Source organism: Colius striatus, chromosome Z, assembly GCF_028858725.1.
Source record: "Colius striatus isolate bColStr4 chromosome Z, bColStr4.1.hap1, whole genome shotgun sequence".
NCBI classification, from domain to species: Eukaryota; Metazoa; Chordata; class Aves; order Coliiformes; family Coliidae; genus Colius; species Colius striatus.
In genome coordinates, this window is record NC_084790.1 from 35,885,763 (window position 1) to 35,908,647 (window position 22,885).

At 41.8% G+C, this 22,885-nt stretch overlaps 1 protein-coding gene across 3 annotated transcripts; it reads left to right on the forward strand.

The window, feature by feature from the left end:
• The first annotated feature begins 824 nt into the window (after window positions 1–824).
• Window positions 825–22,438, forward strand: TMEM38B (transmembrane protein 38B). Of its 3 annotated transcripts, none has more exons than XM_062019335.1 (6): window positions 825–900; window positions 9,190–9,346; window positions 12,188–12,372; window positions 14,659–14,746; window positions 16,661–16,778; window positions 18,458–22,438. In XM_062019335.1, exons 2-6 carry the CDS (start codon window positions 9,240–9,242, stop codon window positions 18,665–18,667), a joined length of 708 nt encoding a protein of 235 aa, XP_061875319.1. In that variant the 5' UTR covers window positions 825–900; window positions 9,190–9,239; the 3' UTR covers window positions 18,668–22,438. The 3 variants fall into 3 exon arrangements, with proteins under 3 accessions (XP_061875319.1, XP_061875317.1, XP_061875318.1); XM_062019333.1 differs by having other exon boundaries at window positions 886–991; XM_062019334.1 differs by lacking the exon at window positions 825–900 and adding an exon at window positions 1,202–1,400.
• The last annotated feature ends 447 nt before the right edge of the window (window positions 22,439–22,885 follow it).

A 22,885-nucleotide genomic window follows, 5' to 3' on the forward strand; every position in this document is an offset into this window, starting at 1 on the left:
TGATGGTGAACAGACTATGAGGATTTTGCAGAAAAAGATAAACAAAAGACCCGGTAGAGATGTTAAAGTGTCCACACTTAGAAAAGATGACTAGAATGCGAACGAAATCAGCCGTCTGCCGTGTTCAAGGCTGACAAGGTGAGGTGCAGGGAAATGCGTTCAAGAGGACATCCGAGAGCAGCTGGCGCAGGTTCTCCTTCCTGCGGGGCAGCGAGCACAGGCGGACCCTCTCCATCGGGGGCGGAATGGCCACAGCCCGAAGCGGCTTCGACAAAAAGTGAAAGTGGTTCTTTCACAACCGTTCGTGTCCCGTCCCCTCCCCATGGCCTTGGCAGGAACTACCCAGAAGAGCTACCCAGAACTGCCACCCACTCGGCAGGGCAGCAAGAACACAGGAGTTAGGCCAGGTGGCGAAAATCACAGAACGGTCGGCGTTGGAAGAGATCATCCTATAGATCATCCAGTCCTACCCCCTGCTAAAGCAGGTTCCCCTCGATCAGGTCACACAGAAAGGCGTCCAGGTGGGTTTTGAAAACCCTCAGAGAAGGAGACTCCATACCCTCCCTGAGCAGCCTGTGGCACGGCTCCCTCACTGGAAAGAAGATTCCCGTCATATTGAAGGGGGCCTTCCTGTGGGAACACCCCTCACAGCCCGTACCGTTCGCTGCAGCACACAAGCACACCAAGCGCCACGAGGCACGAAGAGCACCGCTTAAAAGGAGCGCACCCCCTCCTCGCCGGGTCCGCTACCGCCTCAATAGAGCCGGCGGCCTCGCCCCGCCCACCCCTGACGGTAGCCGGCAGGAGCCAAGCTTCTGTTGGGATGCCCGCCTCCGTCGCCACTCTAGGCAATCGTTTCCAGTGCCTGAGTCCCGCCGTCCAGCCATGGAGCTGTGGCAGGTGCCGCTGCTGTTCTCGCGCTTGCCCATGTTCCCTTTCTTTGACCTGGCGCACTATGTGACCTCTGTCATGGCTCTGAAGGAGCAGCGGGGTGAGCGGGGGCGGTTGGCGGAGCGGGACGGAGCTCCTCCTTGTGCCGTGTCTCTGTGTCGTTCCCCCGTCTATACCCATGTGTCCTCCGCATGTCCCGTTTCCTGGCTGAGCCAGGCCCGAGGCGGCGACTGGGAAGCCCTCCTGTCACCGTCAGCCCCAGCGCCGCTGGGCGAGGGTGGCCGCGGCAGCAAGATGGCGGGGGCTGCCTGAAGGGGTGCGGGGGTACTGGGAGCGGGGCGGCCCGTTGCAGCGGCACCGGGCCAGGAGTTGCTGGATGGTGCCCGGGCTGACCTGTGCTTGACCGGGCTTTGTTGCTGGGTTTCTGCGGGAGTCGCAAGTGTCTGGCAGTGGGGTGGTGGAGCACCTTCGGCGCCTTTAGCTTCGAGACCAGTCCAGTCCGCAAAACGGTAGAGTACTGGGGGGTTTTGTACTGCTTTTGGATTTTGCTTTTAAAGGACGGTGGGTAGCCAAACCTTCGTTCCGTTGCGTGCTCCTACAGCGTCTCAGGTGGCTTGTGTTTCGTTCGGTGCAGCGACAGGCTTACTAGCGCTCCTCGTGTCCTCTGGACCGCGCGTCCCGGGGGCAAAACTTCCACCTTCTCAGCCGAAGCCTGGCCTAGACCCGCGGCTGGGGCCTGTTGCTGAGGGCTCCGGTTCTCCCCGCGCAGCCCCCGGCGGCTGCGGCTTCTTGCATCGGGGTGCAGATGTACTCTGTCAGTCCGTGAGCGTGCAAATGAGGTTGTCGGTGATCTTCATTAGCCTGGCTCTTAACGAATAATGCCTTATGAACTTCAGAAACCACATAGGAAGCACACAGCCGAACTTGCCTTCTCATTGCTAGAGGCACTGGTGAAGTCAGAGAGGAGTTTTGTTCAAAGCTTTTTTTTTTTCAGTTTAAGATTTTAAAAACCTCAGGAATAAAAGGGCCAATGCCCCCTAAGTTTTGTTTATGTATGCAAAGAAGGGATGGAGATCACAGGCCAATAAGGTACTATCAGTTACTACAAGAGAGGAGAGGACAGCTGCTTAAGGGTTTGTATCTTTCACACTCCCTGGATATGCAGGAAGCTGTTAAGGCAGTCCTGCTTTCTGGTAAACACAGCTCGGAAGTATAATGAGCAGATTGTGTGCTAGTGGCTTTTCATGTTATACTCGTCCACTGTAAAATTAGGAAAGCTTTTCACTTACAGTAACAGGATTCAAGATTTTGTGTGTGTGCATGTAATCTCCACATTCTCTTTTCTAGAAAGTCTTTTGCCCTGTGGTTGTTACCCCCAGGCCTAGTTTTTAGTTGTCACAAATACAGATTCTAGCCTTATTTTAATGATTAGAGTAACTATGTGTGGTGTGGCTTTGGACAGTTACAGTAACTGCACGTCCCAGCTGATAACTGTAGGAAACTAAGCAGTTTTTCAGGATTATGATGCAGATTTGAGAGCTTCTGCTCACTTGGGTTTTTTAAGGCTGTTTGCTGAGTGAGGGCTTGTCCCTTTCTTAATGTGTCAAGGTGGATTTTTATTTCGTATTAAGTAAATGCACTTAGCAGACCTTGACTAGGGATGTAAAATGTTTACATATGCTGTTGTCTTTAGCGAAGTTTGTTACTACTGCTAAAACTGTTTTTGGATGCTGACTTGGAGCTTTCTGTCTAAAGGCATCTCATGTTTACATGTAGTACGTTTAAACTTTCCTCTGCAGTGGACACACTTAAAGACCAAGGTGAGAGAAATCTCTGCTACCATCACCATAGCTTTAGTGAGACAGCACTTCTGAACAGTAGAAGTGATGTCAGAGGTCTGGTTAGATCCATGCTGATAATATTTTTCTTCTTGGCTTAATACCTGGAAAGTTCAGAACTCTTGAGTGTCCTCTAATACTTTAAATTAAGAACTGTAATTCAGGTGACTGCACAATGTTCTGTTGCTCACTTGCAAGAAGTCTGAACTGAAGTTTAAATCGAAATTGAAACAACAGTTGTTATTAAATACTCAGGGGAGATATTTTATCATTCATCAGTATTCTCTAGGCATTGCTATATATTCTTTCTGGAAAGTTAAAACAGTAGTTATATTAACAGGGAAATAACCGAATAACCTTAAGTGACTGGTGAAGTATGTAATCAAGTCAGAGTCGGGTTTGTTTTATCCCAGATTACTGCCTCATGAAAATAACAAGCCTCCACACTGCTTAAAATAAGATTCAGAGAGAGTATTTGTGTCATCGATGGCACACACTAGCTGGGACTTTTCCGGTTCTTCTGCCTAGATGTTATAAACTGAGTTCTTGGTTAGTGCAGGTTAGTGTGGGTTTTTTCTGTTTGGTGGTTTTTTTTTTTTTGTGATGGAAAGACAGCAAAAGGTGTTGAGCTGAGAATGTGTTGTATTTGGAAGGAATGTGCTGATTTTGTTCGTGCAGGTTTTTGGTGACATAATTCTGGTGATTTGAAGAGAACTACATTTTTGGCACAGTTTTGCTAGACTAAATCAGACTCTATAAATCTTTTCATTTAATTGATGTTGTTATATATAGTTGAATAGAGGTGCTAGAGAAGCTTCTACAAGACCTTCTGGTTTGCTGTTTAGATCTATATGTGGTATGTATTCCTGATTGCCTATGTGGAACATGTTGGAAAGGTTAAAGCAGTTCTTATCTACTGACAGAACTAGTTTACTGGGAAGGTTTTTTTAATTACTGCTGTCGGGAAACAATATTTAAAACTATATTCCACAATAGTCTTTGCATTTTGAAACCTTATCTTTACTTAATAAAGCATAGCATTTGCAGGATTGGTGGCCTTTTTGCAGAGCATATTTTGCATGGTTGGTTGGTGCTTCATTAGTTTTACAGAATGCATCAGAGGACAAATATAAATGACCACTTGTTTAAAAACACATGACCCACTTAAAACTGAGTTTGTTTGCTGAAAGGTTACATCCCAGTCATAATTTAGGTAGCACTACTAAGATGAGCTTTAAATTAGTATCAACATTTTGTGTCTCGTTATCACGTGTGTTGGGCATATTCCGTGTTAGAAAGCAGTTATCAATTGTTAAATACCAGTGTCTGAGCCAAAAAAAATGTAATGTTGACCAACAGAAAAATCTTGAAGTCCAGCAGAGTTTCCAGGCCTTTTACGCCTAACAGCTTAAGGAAGACATTAACATGCTTTGTTGTAGAACTTGCTCATAGAAGGCAATCTGATTATGATTACGGTAATTCCTGTATGTGTCTTTAAAACTCGAAAGCCTGTACTGCTAGTTGTATGGGAAAGGAAGAGTGGAGAAGCAGTGAAAGGCTAAGGAATGGATTAGAAAAGAGAACAGATAACTAATTTTAACTAACTTTTTTTTTTTTTTTTTAAATCTAGCCTTTGGTATAGAAAGTAAAAAAATCATGAAAATATATTCACAAAGTATGTAGAAAAAAAGGCAAATTGGACCAGAAACATTGTCAAATGCACAATGGTAATCCATTTAAACTATTAAAGACCTAATACTTAAGAATCTTCCATTTTTTCTTTCATAAAATGAATCACAGAATGGTAGGGGTTGAAAGGGACCTTTAGAGATCATCTAGTCCAACCCCCCTGCAGAAGCAGGTTCACCTAGATCAGGTTGCATAGGAGCATGTCCAGGCGGGTCTTGAAGACCTCCAAGGAAGGAGACTCCACAACCCCTCTGGGCAGCCTGTGCCACTGCTCCCTCACCCTCACAGTGAAATAGTTTTTTCTTATCTTTAAGTGGAATTTTTTGTATTTCAGCTTCATCCCATTACCCCTTGTGTGTTGCTAGACACAGTAGAAAAAAGGGATGTCCCAACCTCCTGACACCCACTCTTTAGGTATTTGTAAATGTTAATAAGACCATCCTTCGGTCTCCTCTTCTCCAGACTAAACAGCCCCAGTTCCCACAGCTTTTCCTCATATGAAAGATGTTCTAGTCCCCTGATAATCTTGGTGGCCCTGCACTGGACTATCTCCAGAAGTTCTCTGTCCCTCTTGAGCTGAGGAGCCCAGAACTGGACACAGGACTCCAGATGAGGCCTCACCAGGGCAGAGTAGAGGGGGAGAAGAACCTTCCTTAAGCTGCTGGCCGCAGTCTTCCTGATGCATCCCAGGGTGCCATTGGCCTTCTTGGCCATGAGGGCACATTGCTGGCTCGTGTTTAGTTTATTATTGATCAGGACTCCCAGGTCTCTCTCTGCAGAGCTGCTCTTCAGCAGTTTGACCCCCAGCCTGTTCCCAGATGCAGGACTCTGCATTTCTCCTTGTTGAACCTCATGAGGTTCCTCTCTGCCCAACTCTCCAGCCGGTCAAGATCCTGCTGAATGGCAGCACAGCCTTCTGGGCAATCAGCCAGTCCTCCTGGCGTCATCAGGGAACTTGCTGAGGGTATGCTCTGTCCCCTCATCCAGGTGGTTGATGAAGATGTTGAACAAGACTGGCCCCAGAACCCATCCCTGTGGAACTCCACTGGCCACAGGCCTCCAACTTGACTCTGTGCCATTGATCACCACCCTCTGGGCTCTGTCATTCAGCCAGCTCTCGATCCACCTCACTGTCCACTCATCCAAGCCACACTGCCTGAGCTTTCTGATGAGGATGTTATGGGTGACAGTGTCAAAAGCCTTGCTGAAGTCAAGGTAGATGACATCTGCTGCTCTCCCCTCATCTAGCCAGCCCATTATGCACTCACAGAAGGCTATCAGGTTGGTTAAACAGGATTTTCCCCCCGATAACCACCTTTTCCTTCATATGTTCTGTGATAACATTCAGGAGGAGTTGTTCCATCACCTTTCCAGGGGTGGAGGTGAGGCTGACTGGCCTGTAGTGTCCTGGATTGTCCTTTCCCTTTTTGAAGACTGGAGTGACATTGGCCTTTCTCCAGTCCTCAGGCACCTTACCTGTGTTCCATGATTGTTCAAAAGTGATGGAGAGAGGCTTAGCAATCACATCAGCCAGCTCCGTCAGCATTCTAGGATGTATCCCATCAGGACCCATTGACTTACGAGCCTTAAGCTTGGCCAACAAGTCTTTAACCTCTTCCTTTTCCACCCAGGGCAAGTCCTCTGCTGTCCTGGCCATCCTACTATCCTTGCTGGACTGGGGTTCCTGAGGGTCAGACTTGGCTGTAAAGACTGAAGCAAAGAAGGCATTCAGTAGTTCAGCCTTCTCTGCATCCTCAGACACCAGGGCACCCTCAGCATTTAGCAGCGGGCTCACATTCCCCCTCGCCATACTTCTGCTGCTGCTGTACTTGAAAAATGGCTTATTGCTGTCCTTAACTTCCCTGGCTAAATTTAATTCTAGAAGGGCTCTAGCCTTCCTAGTTGCACCCCTGCATGCCCTGGCAATGTTCCTATACTCTTCCCAAGAAGCCAGCCCCTGTTTCCACCTCTCATAGATGGCTGCTTTCTGCCTGAATTGTCCCAGCAGATCCTTGCTCATCCATGGAGGCCTCCTACCTCCTTTTTCTTTCTTGCACATTGTGACACACTGATCCTGGGTTTGGAGGAAGTGGTGCTTGAACACTGACCAACTCTCTTGGGCACTTCTGTCTTCTAGAATCATATCCCATGAGATCCATCCAAGTAGATCTTTGAAGAGGCCAAAGTCAGCTTGCCTGAAGTCCAGGGTCACAGTCCTGCTTTGTGTTCTGCCTCTTCCACACAGGATCTTGAACTCCATTATTTCTCATTAGTAACAACTAGTTTTAAGGAAACTATTAGCTGTGTTTCATTATTTGCAATCAATGTCCATGTATGTGAAAAATAAATACAATGTGTTAGATTCAAAGACATGTCACCTGGAACAGTTTTCTTTTGTTACATTAGTAACCTGACCGGACACCTGATGAAGTGAGGATGCATCTGAGTTTGAGTTTGCTAGCTCTCAGTCAGGGCTGCATTTTGTGAGGAGGGAGGAGGTAGTTTGATACTCTGTTGAAAACTGCTAGTAAGATGTGAAAATGATTGCTTCTTTGCTAATACAAGGTGAGAAGCTTCATGCTGATGAAGAGAGCTTAAGTGCACACCCACCTGACAATGTACATCTGAAGTATAAGATTAGGTTTTTTAAAAATTGTTCTGGACATTGACTATTCTTGGCTGTGAAACCTCCTGTCATGATCTGGTTACAGGCCTTGCTCCAAGAACAGATTACTGTACAGACTATGTCTTGTATTACATGTGTCCAGGAGTTAAGGCACAACAATCGATCTATTAGTAGTACTCCTTTACATGGTTCTTCTCTGTACAGTCACTTTGTCCTATAATGTCACAGCAGCATTTAGCAGAGTTACTCAACAGAGAGGGTACTGCTGGATGTGGGGTAGAGTATTCCCTTGTTGATCCAAGAAAAGGGATTCAGTCCGTTCATGCTAAAGTAGATTTACAGTAGTACTTGTAATGTGTCTCTGTCATCAAAGAAGAGAATAATGGCATGAGAGATAGAAGCTACTGTAGTTCTTTTGGACCAGTAAGTGTCTAATTAGCCTAGTTCTCCATTTGCATCTGAGTACAATGGCTACCAGCATTTTAAAGATATTTTCTTAATTGAGGAAATCTTGGTGTAGCAAGCACAAACCATTAATGTTCTGAAAGTGTCTTTTCAAGTATATTGGTGAAAAACAGTCCACATTCAGTTATATAGGATTTGGATGTAATAGCCTACTTTATATTCTTACCTTGATGTTAAGTAACATTATCAGGCTTTTAGCAGGCTGGCCAGAGGGATTGTGGAGTCTCCTTCCTTAGAGGTCTTCGAGACCCGCCTGAACACGTTCCTATGCGACCTGATCTAGGTGAACCTGCGTCTGCAGAGGAGTTGGGCTAGATGATCTCTAAAGGTCCCTTCCAACCCCTACCATTCTATGATTTAGAATTTTTTTCCTGTTAATTTTATGCAAACAAATGCAACTGATACCTTCTTTGGAGAAGTAATACGCAGTGACAAAATGGAGCATAACCAAACTTGGAGCACCAGGTACTGCAGTATGGAATGTAAACCACATGACCATTAGAAATCCCGAGATTTTGTTTTATATTCAGATATTCTGTAATACTTAAGAGTGCTCATTTTTATAAATTGACTGTTATGTAAGAATACATGACAGCTATGCCAGCACAAAAAGCTGTAACACTCTTGTTAATAGTCTTGTATGATGTGAACTGTATTGAGAGTGCTGCATTTTCTTTGATATGTTTGAGCTTCTCATCTTGGGTAAGAAGCTTCTTTGCACACAGAAACACCTGATATACCAATTGCTTCTCCTCTGAATTGAGTTTCATCTCTTTTGTGAACTTCAGCCTTTGGACTTTGGAAAATGTAGTTCAGGCAAAATTAGCTGTGTACATGTTTAAAAGGGCAACTTTGGTAACCTTGGGCTTTTGAAGTAGAAGGAAATAGTAAAAAAGACCTACTTGAGGATATTTCTGATTTTGAGGTGTCATTTCCCCCTGAAACTGATTTGGCTTCTCTTTGTTTCCAGCATAGTCTTTTCGTATTGACTACCCTTTTGGCATAGTTTCAGCTGCAATTTAAAAGGGGTAATTAATTTAAGTTAACATAATAAACCAAACTGTGAACCTTTTAATAATGAGAGAAACTTAAACTTATTATTATGGCTCCAGGAAACCTTTTTTTTTCCTCTGTTCAGGATTGCAGGTGAAACTATTCCATAATTGTTGTGGATGTTGCATTCATTTTGATCAACAAACACAGTTAGCAGAGTGTTAGGAGGAAAAAGGAAAATGGTAACCTAGAATTCACAACCCCTCAAAAGCAGAAGAGAAATTTGTAGAATAACCCTGCTAAAATTACCAATACCAATCCTATCTAAGTCAGCAAAGCCACTTGTGTATTTTCAATACACATTTGAAAGGAGATATATATCTATGCCAGGTACTAACAATGAGACCTCTCAAGCATGCTCTGAAACCTTTCTGATCTCATTAACCAAATAGTTACAATAAACCAAACCACAAAAGATGTTCAGAGACAACAATGTCAGTCTTTCACTTTTATTTAAATAAAGCATGTGCTTAAGTCAATGTACTCTAAAGTTTATGTTTCTGAAGACTTTTCCTGTGAAAGCTTACAGTATTGGACTGAATGTTTTGAAAAATACTGACTTTTGAAACATGATGTGATTCTCAAATGTTTATTTCTGTTTATGTGGGTTTTTTCCCATTCTTTCAGGAGCTGTGGAAATAGCAGTCCGAAGTCCAGTTGCCTGCTGGTTTAGTGCTATGCTTCATTGCTTTGGTGGTTCAGTTTTGTCTTCACTGATGCTTGCAGAACCTCCAGTAGCATTTCTGTCAAACAGCAGAAATGTTCTACTGGCATCTTCAGTCTGGTAAGAGGCCATAGTTGAGTTAAATGAGGAGTATTAGTTCTGAGGAAGCTGTGGGTTGTAAACTGATATTCTACTGTCAAGCTTCCATGTGAATCATAAACTTAATGTTATGGATTTGGATGCTCTCTCTTCCTCCAGAAAGGCACTGCAGCAAAAATAGCTGTTACGATCCTGTTCTGTAGGAATTAAAAGCATGTGAGAGAGCTACTCTTATAGGCTGTTGTGTGATGAAATGCTTTGTCAGTAAACTGGACTTGATTTAGATTTTTACAGTGTTCTTAGTCAAACATCTGAAAACATTATTTTGGAATAAAGTGGACTTCAGTTATGGCTTTTCTGGATATAGGTATGTTGTAAATGCAGTCTAGTTTTTCAGCACTAACTCTTGCCTGGCTAGTGTAAAAGTTTTGAACTTTTCTGTAATCTGGAATCTAAGACACAGATCTTCTTTACTGTTTTCTAGTTTCTACTTCCTGATATATTTTTTTTTTCCTATATTTTGCCTTTTCCCAAATGGATGGGGTTGTAGTGGAACCTGTTTGGCAAGTCACATATGTAAACAAGGCAGCAATTTGGCCTGTTTTGGAATTCTGAAAAAGCACTGGAGTTACTCTCATATTGATTGGGCCTTCCAATGAAGTAATCTTTTTCCAGAAAGCAATCTTTGAAGAAGTCCTCCAACTTAAAAAAAATATGTGAGCAATAATGAGTGTTTTCCTAATTCAGAAGAGTGATATCTGCTGGAAATGTTTAGTACCTGTTCCTCGTAGCTCCTTATGTTTTATAATTGCAAATTCATTATAATTTATTTCTTTCTGTCTGTCTACATATATCTGTTAGCCTTCTGGCCTTCATGCTGCAGTGGAAGATGACATTTTGTTTAGGCAAACTGGTGAAATGAATAATGTTCAAGAAGTGGTGAAGTAGTAACAAAACTTGTAGAATCTGCTCGTGGTTCATATTAGTCTAATGTGTGCAATGTGATTGCTTGTTTTAACAAATGACAGGCGTTAGGAGTACACGTAAACAGAATATGTTTTTTGTTGAGCTTAAATGCAATTTGCTTTGTGCAAATAAAACGAGGTTTTAATGAGGAGTTGTGAGCGTTATGAAACCTTCTAAGCGTCTAGTTTTTCACAGTTCTCTCTTCATGGGTATAATGAGCTTAATTCTCGGCCGCAAATCATGTGAAAGAAAATTCCCAAAACTGTGGGAAACCGAGAAGTAAAAGGGGTTGTGCAGCGTTGAGGAGCGCTCCTCAATAGTCTGTAGTACAGCGACATCTGCTGTTCTTGCGGGCTGCTAGCAGAAATGGTACAGAAAAGAGTCCCGGGCAGGCTGCCGGGCCAGGGTAAGCCTGACTCTGAGTCCGAACCGCACGTTCTGAAGCTGTACTTTTTTTTCCTGGTTAGTATTGTTTGTTGAGTACGTGGCTTAAATTACTTTTTTTTTTTTTTTTTTTTGCAGTAGCCGTTAAGATATATGCTGTCTACACATTTTTGTGTAGAATTGACTTTACAATAAGAGGAAAAGGAAGAATGTAAAGTCAAAAAGTAAAACTAAAACTGAACACCAGACCGGTAGTTAGCTATAACCCAATAATCCAAATATGTGAGAAATAGACTATGGTATGTTCCAATATGGGAAGTCTTGAAGAAGCTTTAGAAGTTTGCAGTGGCAAGGTACTGTATCCATTGCAGAAAAAAAAAAAACCCCAAATGTACCTAAGCCAGGACTTCAGCTAAACTTTGCCTGTCTGAGGAGGAAGCTTCCTGGTGTTCTGCTGTAAAGGATAAGCATTTCCCTCCCCCACCCTTCCAAAAAAAACCAGCCCCAAAATGCATATGCTGTCCTGATTTTCAATCTCTGACCCTGAAACGTGACTCTTTCTAGTTACGGTGTTCTAATTGTTCTAGTTCTTCGAATGAAGTAAACTAGATACAAGAGCTGCATCTCTGCATTGCAGCCTGTGTGAACAGGAGAAGGATACAGTCTTAGAAATTCTTGGTAGGCAGGATTGAGCTTAGAGGTCTACACCAACCAGCAAGTATTTATTTATTTATTTATTTATTTTTTAGAAAATGAGAAAGTACACTTTCTATCTTTTAAAGGCTTTTTCTGCTTTTGTTTAACTGTTATTCTCTTATTCCTGTGCTGAAGTAATCTAGATGCTTAATGTTGATTTTTTTTTTTTCAATGCTTTCAAAAAAGAAATGTGCTTGTCATTGGCAAGCTGGAAGATCTAGAATTGGTAGTTGCCAAGATGTGAAATATGTTTGAAAATACCTGTGCATTTTGTCTGGCATGACACTAAGAAATAGAGACATTGTTGCTGACATTATACAGTTCCTTTTACCTCTCAGTATGAAAGCAAGATGTCAACATGAAACTTACTACCCTACTAAAAAAAAGAAAAAACAAACCCTAAAAAAAAAAAAAATCAAACCCCAAAAAAAACCCAAAACCAAAAAGCCCAACCAGATAAAAACCCCCCAAAACCCAAACTGTACAAAGTCAGTCAGACACTAGTTTTATAATTTGTCTATAGATATAGAATAGCTGGTAAAATTTAAAGCTATTTCTCGTGTACTTTAATGAATTCTTTGGCACAATGATGCAGTAAGAACAATTTTGAAGGTTTACTTTTGATGGCAGAGCTCAAGCATGCTCAAAAGCGTTTCAGATTTGTTCTGATATGTTTACCACACAGGACAGTGAGTTATCAGTAGTACATAATGCATTGCTAATCATATTCCAAAAATATCTTTAAAGATTATTAGAAAGTGAATTCCTTAGCAAAAACTTTTGAATGCTTCTAATGGATTTTCTCATCATTTTCAGGTATCTTGTATTTTACTTCCCACAAGACATATTCTACCAGTGCTTTGCCTTTCTTCCTCTTCGGCTTCTGGTTGCAGGAATGAAGGAAGTGACTAGGACTTGGAAGATAACAACTGGCATTGCACATGCAGACAGTCACTTCAAAGATGCCTGGCTTGTCATGGTAGCTGTGGGTTGGGCCAGAGGTAATGTACATAACATCTTGTTTTGATGGATTGTGATGTTTTGGAGTGGTATTTAAATGGCTTGCCCTTCAGCCTAACTGTAGCCATGTTCCTTGCTGTTCTGGATATCATAATCCTAATAGAGTCTTTTATCCCCTCAAGGGAAAAAAAGCCTGTGCAGCAGTTTCTCTGCCTGGATTAAGGATGACATTGTATCACTTTGAGGGAAGTTCATCTAATCACTTCAGAAGGTCTTGTGAAGACTTGCAGGATGGGCAGTTGGTGGCAATAAAGAAAGATATCTCCCTTGTAGCTTCAGTGCTATTATGAAACCTTCCAACAGCATATTTCCTGAGAGCTTTTTTTTTGCATGTAGCTGAAGAAGAGAACTTATTTCTTAGGTTTTTTGATTGTAACTGTTAGCTGATCTTAAACACAGGAATGAACTTTCTTGCCCGACTGCTATTTGGAGTATGACTCTGGAAGGTAACTTCTTAGTGGCTGTATTTGTAATCACAATATTAAGACCACTTCAGGAAGTACTAGTGCAGTTCTTGTTTCTGTTTGCTTGATTCTCTTCTGCTTTGGGAAACAACACAGGTTAATTTGATGATGTCTTCTTTTCTCAGGTTATCATAGAATCATAGAATGGTAGGGGTGGAAGGGACCTTTAGAGATCATCTAGTCCAACCCCCCTGCAGAAGCAGGTTCACCTAGATCAGGTCGCATAGGAACATGTCCAGGCGGGTCTTGAAGACCTCCAAGGAAGGAGATTGCACAACCCCTCTGGGCAGCCTGTGCCACTGCTCCGTCACTCTCACAGTGAAATAGTTTTTTCTTATGTTTAAGTGGAACTTTTTGTGTTCCAGCTTCATCCCATTACCCCTTGTCCTTTTACTATCTACTATAGAAAAAAGGGATGTCCCAACCTCTTGACACCCACCCTTTAGATATTTATAAATGTTAATAAGATCACCCCTCAATCTCCTCCAGACTAAACAGCCCCAGTTCCCACAGCCTTTCCTCATATGAAAGATGTTCCCTTCCTACTGATCTTCTTGGGGCCCTGCGCTGGACTCTCTCCAGAAGTTCTATGTCCCTCTTGAGCTGAGGAGCCCAGAACTGGACACAGGACTCCAGATGAGGCCTCACCAGGGCAGAGTTGAGAGGAAGAAGAACCTCCCTTGACCTGCTGGCCGCAGTCTTCCTGATGCATCCCAGGGTGCCATTGGCCTTCTTGGCCACGAGGACACATTGCTGGCTCATATTTAGCTTATTATCAATCAGGACTCCCAGGTCTCTCTCTGCAGAGCTGCTCTTTAGCAGTTTGATCCCCAGCCTGTACTAGTGCATGGGTTGTTCCTTCCCAGATGCAGGACTCTGCACTTGTCCTTGTTGAACCTCATGAGGTTCCTCTCTGTCCAACTCTCCAGCTGGTCAAGATCCCACTGAGTGGCAGCACAGCCTTTTGGGGAATCAGCCAGTCCTCCCAGTTAGTGTCATCAGGGAACTTGCTGAGGGTACACTCTGTCCCCTCATCCAGGTGGCTGATGAAGATGTTGAACAAGACTGGCCCCAGAACCCATCCCTGTGGAACTCCACTGGCCACAGGCCTCCAACTTGACTCTGTGCCATTGATCACCACCCTGTGGACTCTGTCATTCAGCCAGCTCTTCATCCACCTCACTGTCCACTCATCCAAGCCACACTGCCTGAGCTTTCTGATGAGGATGTTATGGGTGACAGTGTCAAAAGCCTTGCTGAAGTCAAGGTAGATGACATCCGCTGCTCTCCCCTCATCTAGCCAGCCAGTTATGCACTCACAGAAGGATATCAAGTTGGTCAATCAGGTTATAATAGAGATGAGTCTCATTGGCCAAAGTGTCTAACATCTCCTTTTGTCTTATATTCTTTTGTTATAAAAATACATATTCACTTTTCTCAGAGAGAGTCCTTGTAGTTTATAGACACTCTCTGTACTTATTGACGATGTGAAGAATAGAATGATGTATGCCTCTCTGGAGATTTACTTGGCAATGCAGGAACTTTTTGTAGTGAGGAGTGCAAGAGTTCAGGTGCTGTCAGATAAAGGTTATCCTGAAGTTCCTGCTAAGAAACCGAACTTTGAGGCTTTATGTTGGTCACTCAAGTCATGCAAACATAAAAGATTGGATTAGTTTCTTCTAAGACTGAGCTTTGAGTGCCCCATTTTGCACCTGGTATAATGAGTTTTGCTGGGAGCAATAATTGGTGGTGTAGTAGTGGTAGCAGTCAGTGGAGGCTTGTCACAAATCTCTGCAATTTCAGGAGCTGGTGGTGGCCTAATTTCCAACTTTGAGCAGCTGGTGAGAGGCGTGTGGAAACCTGAAACTAACGAACTACTGAAGATGTCCTAGTAAGTTTTAAAAAAAAGATTGCAACATGTTAACTTTTGTTTTGCTAACTTCTTGTGTTGAGAACTCCTTCAAGTTGAGAAAAAAAACCCCAAAACAGTAGGATTTACTCTACTCAATGTTTTTGGTGTGCATCTTGTGAAATATTGGTTGACCATCTTCATTAATTTTAGCAAGTATTTTAATAATTTTAGGTTTACAGCATGATGGGAACATCAAATGGGAAGGTGAGTCAACAAAAATTGACAGAAAGCAGTGCTGAGGCAGTAGCAAGTTACTGGAAAATGGTGTTGACTCAATTTGTCTTAGAGACATGATTTGTTATCCAAAACAAAAAGACACTGGTAGCAGAAGTATTCAAGCGAAGTCTGTGTTTTTGGTGCATGTTCTGAGCATTGCTAAGATGACTTCCTTTGAGAGTTGTCACTCTTACTTTCTCTGCCAGTACTGTTTCTCTCCATAAATAGCAGTTGAGAAGGTGCGAATTAGTTACTCAGTAAAGGAAAAATATACGACACGATAGGAAATGTTACTTCTCTTGCAGAAGCAAAGAATGGAAACATTACATGGCTCCCAGTTTAGTCTGTACAGTAAAATGGGAGTTGAGACAGGCTAGTTGGGACAAGCCATTGTTATATGTCAAGATAAGCACACCATAGTAATTTCCTGGAGTTCATTTGATCTTTCCAATGTTACTCTAAGGTCTTTAGAAATAGTTTTAGGTTTTTGTGTTATTCTATTTTAAAGTTAGCTTGCTTTTCTGGAGCTACTCTTAGCAACTGAATAATGGAAGAGAAAAATTTAGTCTTTCCTTTTGCAATATTTCAACTTTTTATGGCTTATATTAGTTTTTGGTTTTTTTTCTGGAATTCCAGGTAGTTAGAATTTCTTTCACTCTGTCATAGCCTAAGTATCAGTCTTGAAAGCAAACTTTGAGAAGGAAGAGTTCACTGTCAATATTAGCACTGTAAGCAAAAATAATGATGTACTTAAAGGTGACAACCCTAGAGCAATGCTTTCACTGACTGTGGCAGTGCTTGCATTCTTCTTCTCCCTAGTAGATACGGCTCAAAGTAACTCAAAAAGGATTTTGTGTGTAAAGTTTAATATTAAATAGAAGCCACTGACAAGGTTGAACAAGTTAGACATTCTGAAAATGAGTGTGTTGTCTGCATAAACAGAGTGCTTTTTTGGACTTCCTGGACAGGAAGTTCATGCAGAAAGTCTCAGAGTTACTGAAAAGACAGTGAAGAATGTGTATACAGGAGGTGTTGTGTGATAACAGGAAGTACACCTGTACATGTCACATGCAGGTGCAGATTAAGAAATGTGTGGAATTTTTCTTGCCAGTATATTACTGCTCTCCATTCAGATGACTTTAGGAAACCAGCCAATTTTTTTCTATTTTCTGACTGCATACCGAGCAGGGCATTTATCACCACAGTGAAGACAGCTAGAAAATGTATGTCTTTTCATGTCTCAAGTCAGTACAGCCATGTTGGCAAAACCTGGTAACATGGGTCTTGCTCAGGTCTAGTCCAAGTAGTGCAAGGTTTGTGATTTAGCTCTTCAGTAAGATATATGGGAGAGGAAGAAGGTGAGCAAGCTAATGTGTAGAGTCTGGCTTTGACATGAGGAAGATTTGTCAAATATGAGGTTGCTAGATGTGTAAAGTAGTGTGGAACTTGATATTTAATCCATATTATGGACAGAAAGCATAGCAATAGTATACAAAGTGGAAGTCTTGACCTAGTTATAGCTAGGTTTTGGACTTTGTCACTGTTGCCACAAGATTTCATTAGTTCTACTCGGAAATAATTCTTCTGCTTACTAAGAACATTTGTTTCTTTCCAGGCCATGGCAGCTTTCCATGTAGAGTAGAGAAGACAAATTAATATTGTTTGTTTGATTCCCAGCCCTGTGAAGGTAACTTTGGTAGGAGCAGTTCTTTTCACCATGCAACACAGCCAATATTTGCCAATAGCAAGACACAACCTCATGTTTTTGTACACCGTCTTTCTTGTTGTCTCCAAGGTAAGAGTATGACAGTGTGCAAATAATCAGATAACAGAATATATTTTATTTCACTATTTCAGAGCAAAAAATATTCCCTCAAACATTTTACTACTAGTGAAAATGCATGCTTCTGGGTGGGAAGGCCATTTTGAAGTCTTAAACCTGTGTTTAGGCTTCTACACAAGAACAGAACAGAAGACCTGTTCCTCATGCACTTCAGTGGCTGAGGTGGGGGAAAGAAAGAAAAAGAAAAAAAAATCATGAATTTTAGCACCCAGTGGTTGATATTTCAGGCTTGTATTTCCATCATCTCAAACAAAGCTTATACTTGTACAAAGAAAGTCTGATATTCATAGAATCATAGAATGGTAGGGGTTGGAAGGGACCTTTAGAGATCATCTAGTCCAACCCCCCTGCAGAAGCAGATTCACCTAGATCAGGTCGCATAGGAACATGTCCAGGTGGGTCTATGCCTTTTGTTAGCTGCATAATGCCTTCCTTGTAACTGTACAAACCTGTGGGTTTGCAAAGTAAGCGATCTAGGCTCTCATCTAGCTTAAAGTATTCACAACGTAAGTGTTTAGGTGGGAAGATAAAAGTGTATCAAAACCACTTTTAAGTAGCTGTAACTACTTTTATAATAATAATTTCTGTGTTGAATCCTTTAACTCCTCTAGCCATGTTCATTTCCAGGATGATGCCTCTCTTCAGGATTATAAATTAATAAGAAAGTGTAGCCTCTATGTTAGCAGGAGTCTGGCGATTTTAAGAGGTTCAGAACTGCTGTTGAAAAGACTAGAGACTCTTAAAGTCAGGGTTGCCAGTCTGCTTTCTGTGCAGTAGCTGACAAGTTTAATTTTAGAGAAGTTGCTTGAGGGAACCAAGACTTCAAGCTGATGCATGTGATTTTTCCACCTAAACCAGTAAAGGTTGTGTTGAACTGGGGATGCTAGGAATAGGGAAGGAAAGGAATGTTTTTTTAGAAGGCTGCACTATTAAGCTTTTACATTAATGGTCATACTGACAGCTAGGGACTTGAGCATCTGCTTAACTAATAAGGCAAAAGTTGTGGGTCTGGCATTGCCCTGTAGTAATGACTTGTAGAAACTTTTAAATGTCTCTGAAAACTGAAAATTGTTGCAGTATAAACTCATCCATTGCCTGGATGTACAAACCAGCTTTTTTCTATCTTGATTCCATGTTATGTATAAGGAATTTCCACATAAATCTCTCAATCTTATGGAATGACTATAACTGTCTGGAATTCTAACTAAAGTCTGGTTATGCATATATATTTATGTGCTTGCACATTGCATTTTTCAGTTTAAGTGGAACTGACTGGTCTATTTATAGTTCTTCAGTTTGGACAAGGTATAAAACTTAAACATAGAAGTTTTCTGCACTAAAGGGTATGACATTAAATGTGGTTTACTCTTTTGATGATTTTTGTAAGCTTACCTACAGAATTTTTTGTGCATATTGTTTGTGTGTAGCTGTATGAAAGGTGCAGGTGACAAAGAAAAGCATTATTTGGTTAATTCAAGCTAACATGAGTATATTTCTGGTTTTGGTGGCATAGCCTCATGCTCATGTGGAAAGTTAGAAATGCTGTCCATTCAGCTTTAAATTTAAATTTGTTTTCAAAAGCTGTGAAGTCATTAAACCTTCTGTTGTAACTGGATCCTTGTTCTTCGTAGGTAACAATGACATTGAGAAAAGCTGCAGCTTCTCCATTTGCTCCCTTTGAGGCTGCATTAGACCGTATGTTCTTTGGCTTGCAAAAGACACCATCCAAAGTCAAGGGTGAAGGTGCCACATATTCCAGTGACTCATCTGTCTGTGACAGGTGGTCTTCTGAACACCAGCGTGATGATGTTAAGAAAAGACAGACAAAGAAAGCAGAATAAGTGGCTTAAAATCCTTGATGGTCATAACCTTGGAAGATGTATGTATTTTAGACTAGGCTGGCTCAGAAATTTGTTTAAAGAAATGTGAGAACAGGGCTGTATACTACTGTGGTTTTGTTTGGTTTTGGAATGTGTTTTCTAAGCTACTTTTCAGATGTGTAAATGCACATGTTGGACTTGTTACAAATTTTTGTAGTAATTATATTTACTGTGTTTAAATAAATTTTTAAGCTTAGATAACATTTCCATTTACATGATGAAAAGATAGTTTCAAAGTGTGACAATCAGCTTTGTTACTTTTTCTGGTATGTCACTTGTTTCACCTCTATCTATTTCCTCGGTCTTTGCTGGCTTATGTCTCATTTGGATAGCGTGGATTTGTGCTGCCATGCATTTACAGTAGCATGTTCCAAATAAAGTCAAGGCTTAATCACATTGCACTGTAAAACCATGAAAATGTACCAAACTTATGCCTTTAACTAGAAAAATAACTGCATTACTGTTGTAATTCACATTGCACTGGTTTAGATTTTCTTCACTTCAGAAAATATTTTAATATGTTTCTATTTTTTAAAAGAAGAGTGAATTATCTGGCACTTTAAAAAGTCTTTACAGTTAGCAGGCAGAAACACTTCAGTATTTTTGTTGCTGGCTTACTTTGTCGCTTTATTTGCAAGCACTTGAGATATAGTGGGTTTTCATGTTACACAGGTGATTTACATGTGGTTTGTAGTTACCTTTCAGTTTGACTGAGACTAGACAATCACTACTTGCAGTTTTATTCAAGCATATGCATTTTTTTCTTTTCAAAGCCAAACTTCCTTTTAAAAAAGAGTGCTGAACAATAACTTTACCTTGTTTCTCATGAGTTCAGCCCTGTTATGCTTACTGTTGATAAATACTAGCACTACGTTGTAGCAATTACCTCTGGTGCTTTTGGGGAAGAAGCCTGATGTCACCTGAAGAATTTTGGGGTTTTAATTATGGGTTGGTTTACAGGACATGAGGCCCTACTGGCACCAAATGGAGTTCAAGGGGGAAAAGGATCTTTGTGCATGACTTATCAGAGCTTATTGAAAGTGCCTTAGGCTAGTCTTCATGTAAAACCAGTTCTCTGAGTACCCAGCCCCCAGAGCTAGAAGACAGGAAGGGGGAGCACCAAGGGTAAATTGTGTATGACCTTCTACACCACTTAGACACACAAAAGTCTATGAGGCTAGATGGGATCCACTTGAACGTGTTGAGGGAGCTGGTGGGAGTGCTCACTGAGCCACTCTCCATCATCTACCAGCAGTCCCAGGTCCCATGGAAGGTTGCAGAAGACTGGAGGGTGCCGAATGTGACACCCATCTGCAGGAAGGGCCAAAAGTAGGATCTTGGGACCTACAGTCCTGTCAGCCAGACCTCAGTGCCAGGGAAGCTCATGGAGGAGCTCATCTGAGCACCCTCACATGGTACCATACAGGACAATTAACAGGTCCAGTCAACGTGGCTTAATGAAAGGCAGATCTTGCTTCCTGATCTGTTTCTACAAGAAGATGATCCGCTCAGTGAATGAAGGCTGCTGTGGATGTTGTTTCCTTGGACTTCAGTAAGGTCTTTGACACAGTTTCCCATAGCATGCTCCTGGAGAAGCTGGCTGCCCATGGATTGGACAGGGGTACTGTGAAACTGGATGGCAGAGTCCAGAGAGAGGTGGGGAATGGAGTGAAATCCAGTTGGCAGTCAGTCACCAGTGGTGTCCTGCAGGGCTCTGTGCTGGGTCTTGTTTAGTTTAATATCTTCATCAATGATCTGGATGAGGGGATCGAGTTCACCTTCAGTAAGTTTGCAGCTAATACCAAGTTAGGTGGGACTGCAGATCTGCCTGAGGGCAGGAAGGTTCTTAAGAACCTGGACAGGCTGGAACAATGGGTTGAGACCAATTGTATGAGGTGTAACAAGGCCCAAGGCTGGGTTCTGTGCTTGGGCCACAACAACCCCAGGCAATGCTACAGGCTTGTGGCAGAGTGGCTCCAAAGCTGTCCAGCAGGAAAAGACCAGAGGACCACCTCAAAAAAGGACAACTAGTGAAGAGTCTGGAGAGCAAGTCTGATGAGGAGCAGCTGAGAGAGCTGGGGATGTTTAGCCTAGAGAAGAGGAGGCTGAAAGGAGACATGATCACTCTCTACAGCTATCTGAAAGGAGTTTGTAACAAGGTGGGGGTCAGTCTCCCAAGTAACAAGTGATAGGACAAGGGGAAACAGCTGCAATTTGCTTCAGGAGTTATTCAGTTTAGATATTTGAAAAAAATTCTTCACCAATAGGATTGTCAAGTCCTGGAACAGGCTACCTAAGGAGGTGGTTATCACTGTCCCCGTGGATATTGAAAAGACGTAGATGTGACATTTAGGGACATGGTTTAGTGGTGGATGTGTCAGTGCTAGGTTAATGGTTGCACTTGATGACCTTAAAAGTCTTTTGCAACCTAAATGATTCTGTGATTCTATGATATTAGAAGCACTGGAATGATTTATTAGTGTTTGCTAAAATATACTGTTTCCTGTATGTTGCATCTTTTTTTGCACATGATGTGGAACAGTTCTAAGTGGCCTGCACGTCAGAACTGAGAACTTGAATACTTTAGAGATGTCACATTTCATAAGAACAGAATCTACTCAGAGGAGTCTTTCATTGATGTGTCAATTTTCAGAATAAATTAAACCATTTTTACAAAATTATTTTTTTTTTTATCTTCAGAGAGCACTCCTTTGAAAAGTGTTCTTCAGCAAGAGGAGGTAGATTAATCTTTCTGCCAAGGAGAATGTGGAGGGAGATCTGATTTGAAAAGACAAAATTCTATTTCCAGGTACATAGCAAAACTTAAAAAAACCCCATCACCAGTGCTGTGCTTAGTGAAAAGAGAAAAAAGTACCTAAGAAATTTCTTGTGCCTGTCTAGTCACATTTCCATGATAATGACCAAAGTCTCAGTTTTGAATGCAACTTGAAAGCTAAAATGAGTATTTTCTTCAACAGAGAAGAATATAATAAAGACAAAGAAATCCCAAGTCTTTGAACCAAATAGCAATCATATTCCTGACATTTTGTGTAGTTACACATGCTTGGAGTATTCACTTGCAGGATGTCTCAGTTTTTTGTACTGTGGATGTATGGATAAACCCAAAGTGCTGACTAACTAATTAATGATAAACTAGTTACTCAGCAGCACCAGCAAAAGTTGTATGCCCACAATTATAAGAGCTTCTGGTTGTTTTTTTGAAAAGGTGTAACTGTGTACTAGATCAGAAGAATCACACAGAATTGGATTGTGGTAGGGAGCTATGTTGCATGACTGTTGAGATACTGCCAAATAACTGGCTACTATTAACTCAAGTAAATGTGAAAATATTAATTTTGGACTTACAACAATATTAAAAGACATTGTATTCCTGATTGAACACTTCAGGAGAAATACACATCACACTTTAAAATGTATTTGTTGTGAGATAGAGTATGTTATACTGAAGAAATCCTGCTGTAAGCACTATGAAAACAAACCTCCATGTTTAAAGATCTCACAGTGTTCTGAGAACTGTTTCTTCATGATAGGAAAAAGCTAACCAGTTGCACAAGCTTCACCCTAAATTGTGAATACAGGATGCCTTAAATAAACAATGATTTTCATGCTGTTCTGTGTTTTCTGCTAAACTTCTCTGTCTGAGATTGGTAAGAATTATTTAATGTCTCCTCTGTTCTGGTAAAGCATGTCAGATTCTGCAGAACTACATATGTGAACTAGTTGGCTGTATCTAATTTTGTCATTAGCCTGGTGAAATCAGAAGTAGTTCTCCTGTGCCAAGTGTCATGGTTTAGCAAGGAGCAGCTTTTGCTTGATAACAGTGGGGGGAGTTGCAGTGAAGATCTGGTAAACAATTCTTGGACTCTGCTGGCTCCTCGGTTCAGACCCACCTCCGGCCCAGCTGGGCCAATCTGGCGCCTCTGCGATCAGTAGTTAAGGATGGGAATTTGAAGTACTTGGCAGAAGTCACAGCTGTTGGGCCAAACCACGACAGAGTGGTATGAGATGGAGGTGACCACATGGACTCCACAGTCAGAGAAAGAAGAAGGAAGGAAGAGCACCAGACAAGAGACTCCTCTGCAAGATGTGGTGAGAACACAGGCTGTACCCCTGCAACCCATGCAGGGCAAGGGCAGGACTAAGAGCCACCAGCAGCTC

What these genes read in the sequence shown, in the direction of transcription:
- TMEM38B (XM_062019333.1), top strand. Translation starts at nt 886, where the DNA reads ATGGAGCTGTGGCAGGTGCCGCTGCTGTTCTCGCGCTTGCCCATGTTC. An exon ending in CTACTGGCATCTTCAGTCTG is followed by an intron (nt 9,347 to 12,187) that starts GTAAGAGGCCAT and finishes CATCATTTTCAG; the next exon opens with GTATCTTGTATTTTACTTCC. An exon ending in TCTTTCTTGTTGTCTCCAAG is followed by an intron (nt 16,779 to 18,457) that starts GTAAGAGTATGA and finishes TGTTCTTCGTAG; the next exon opens with GTAACAATGACATTGAGAAA.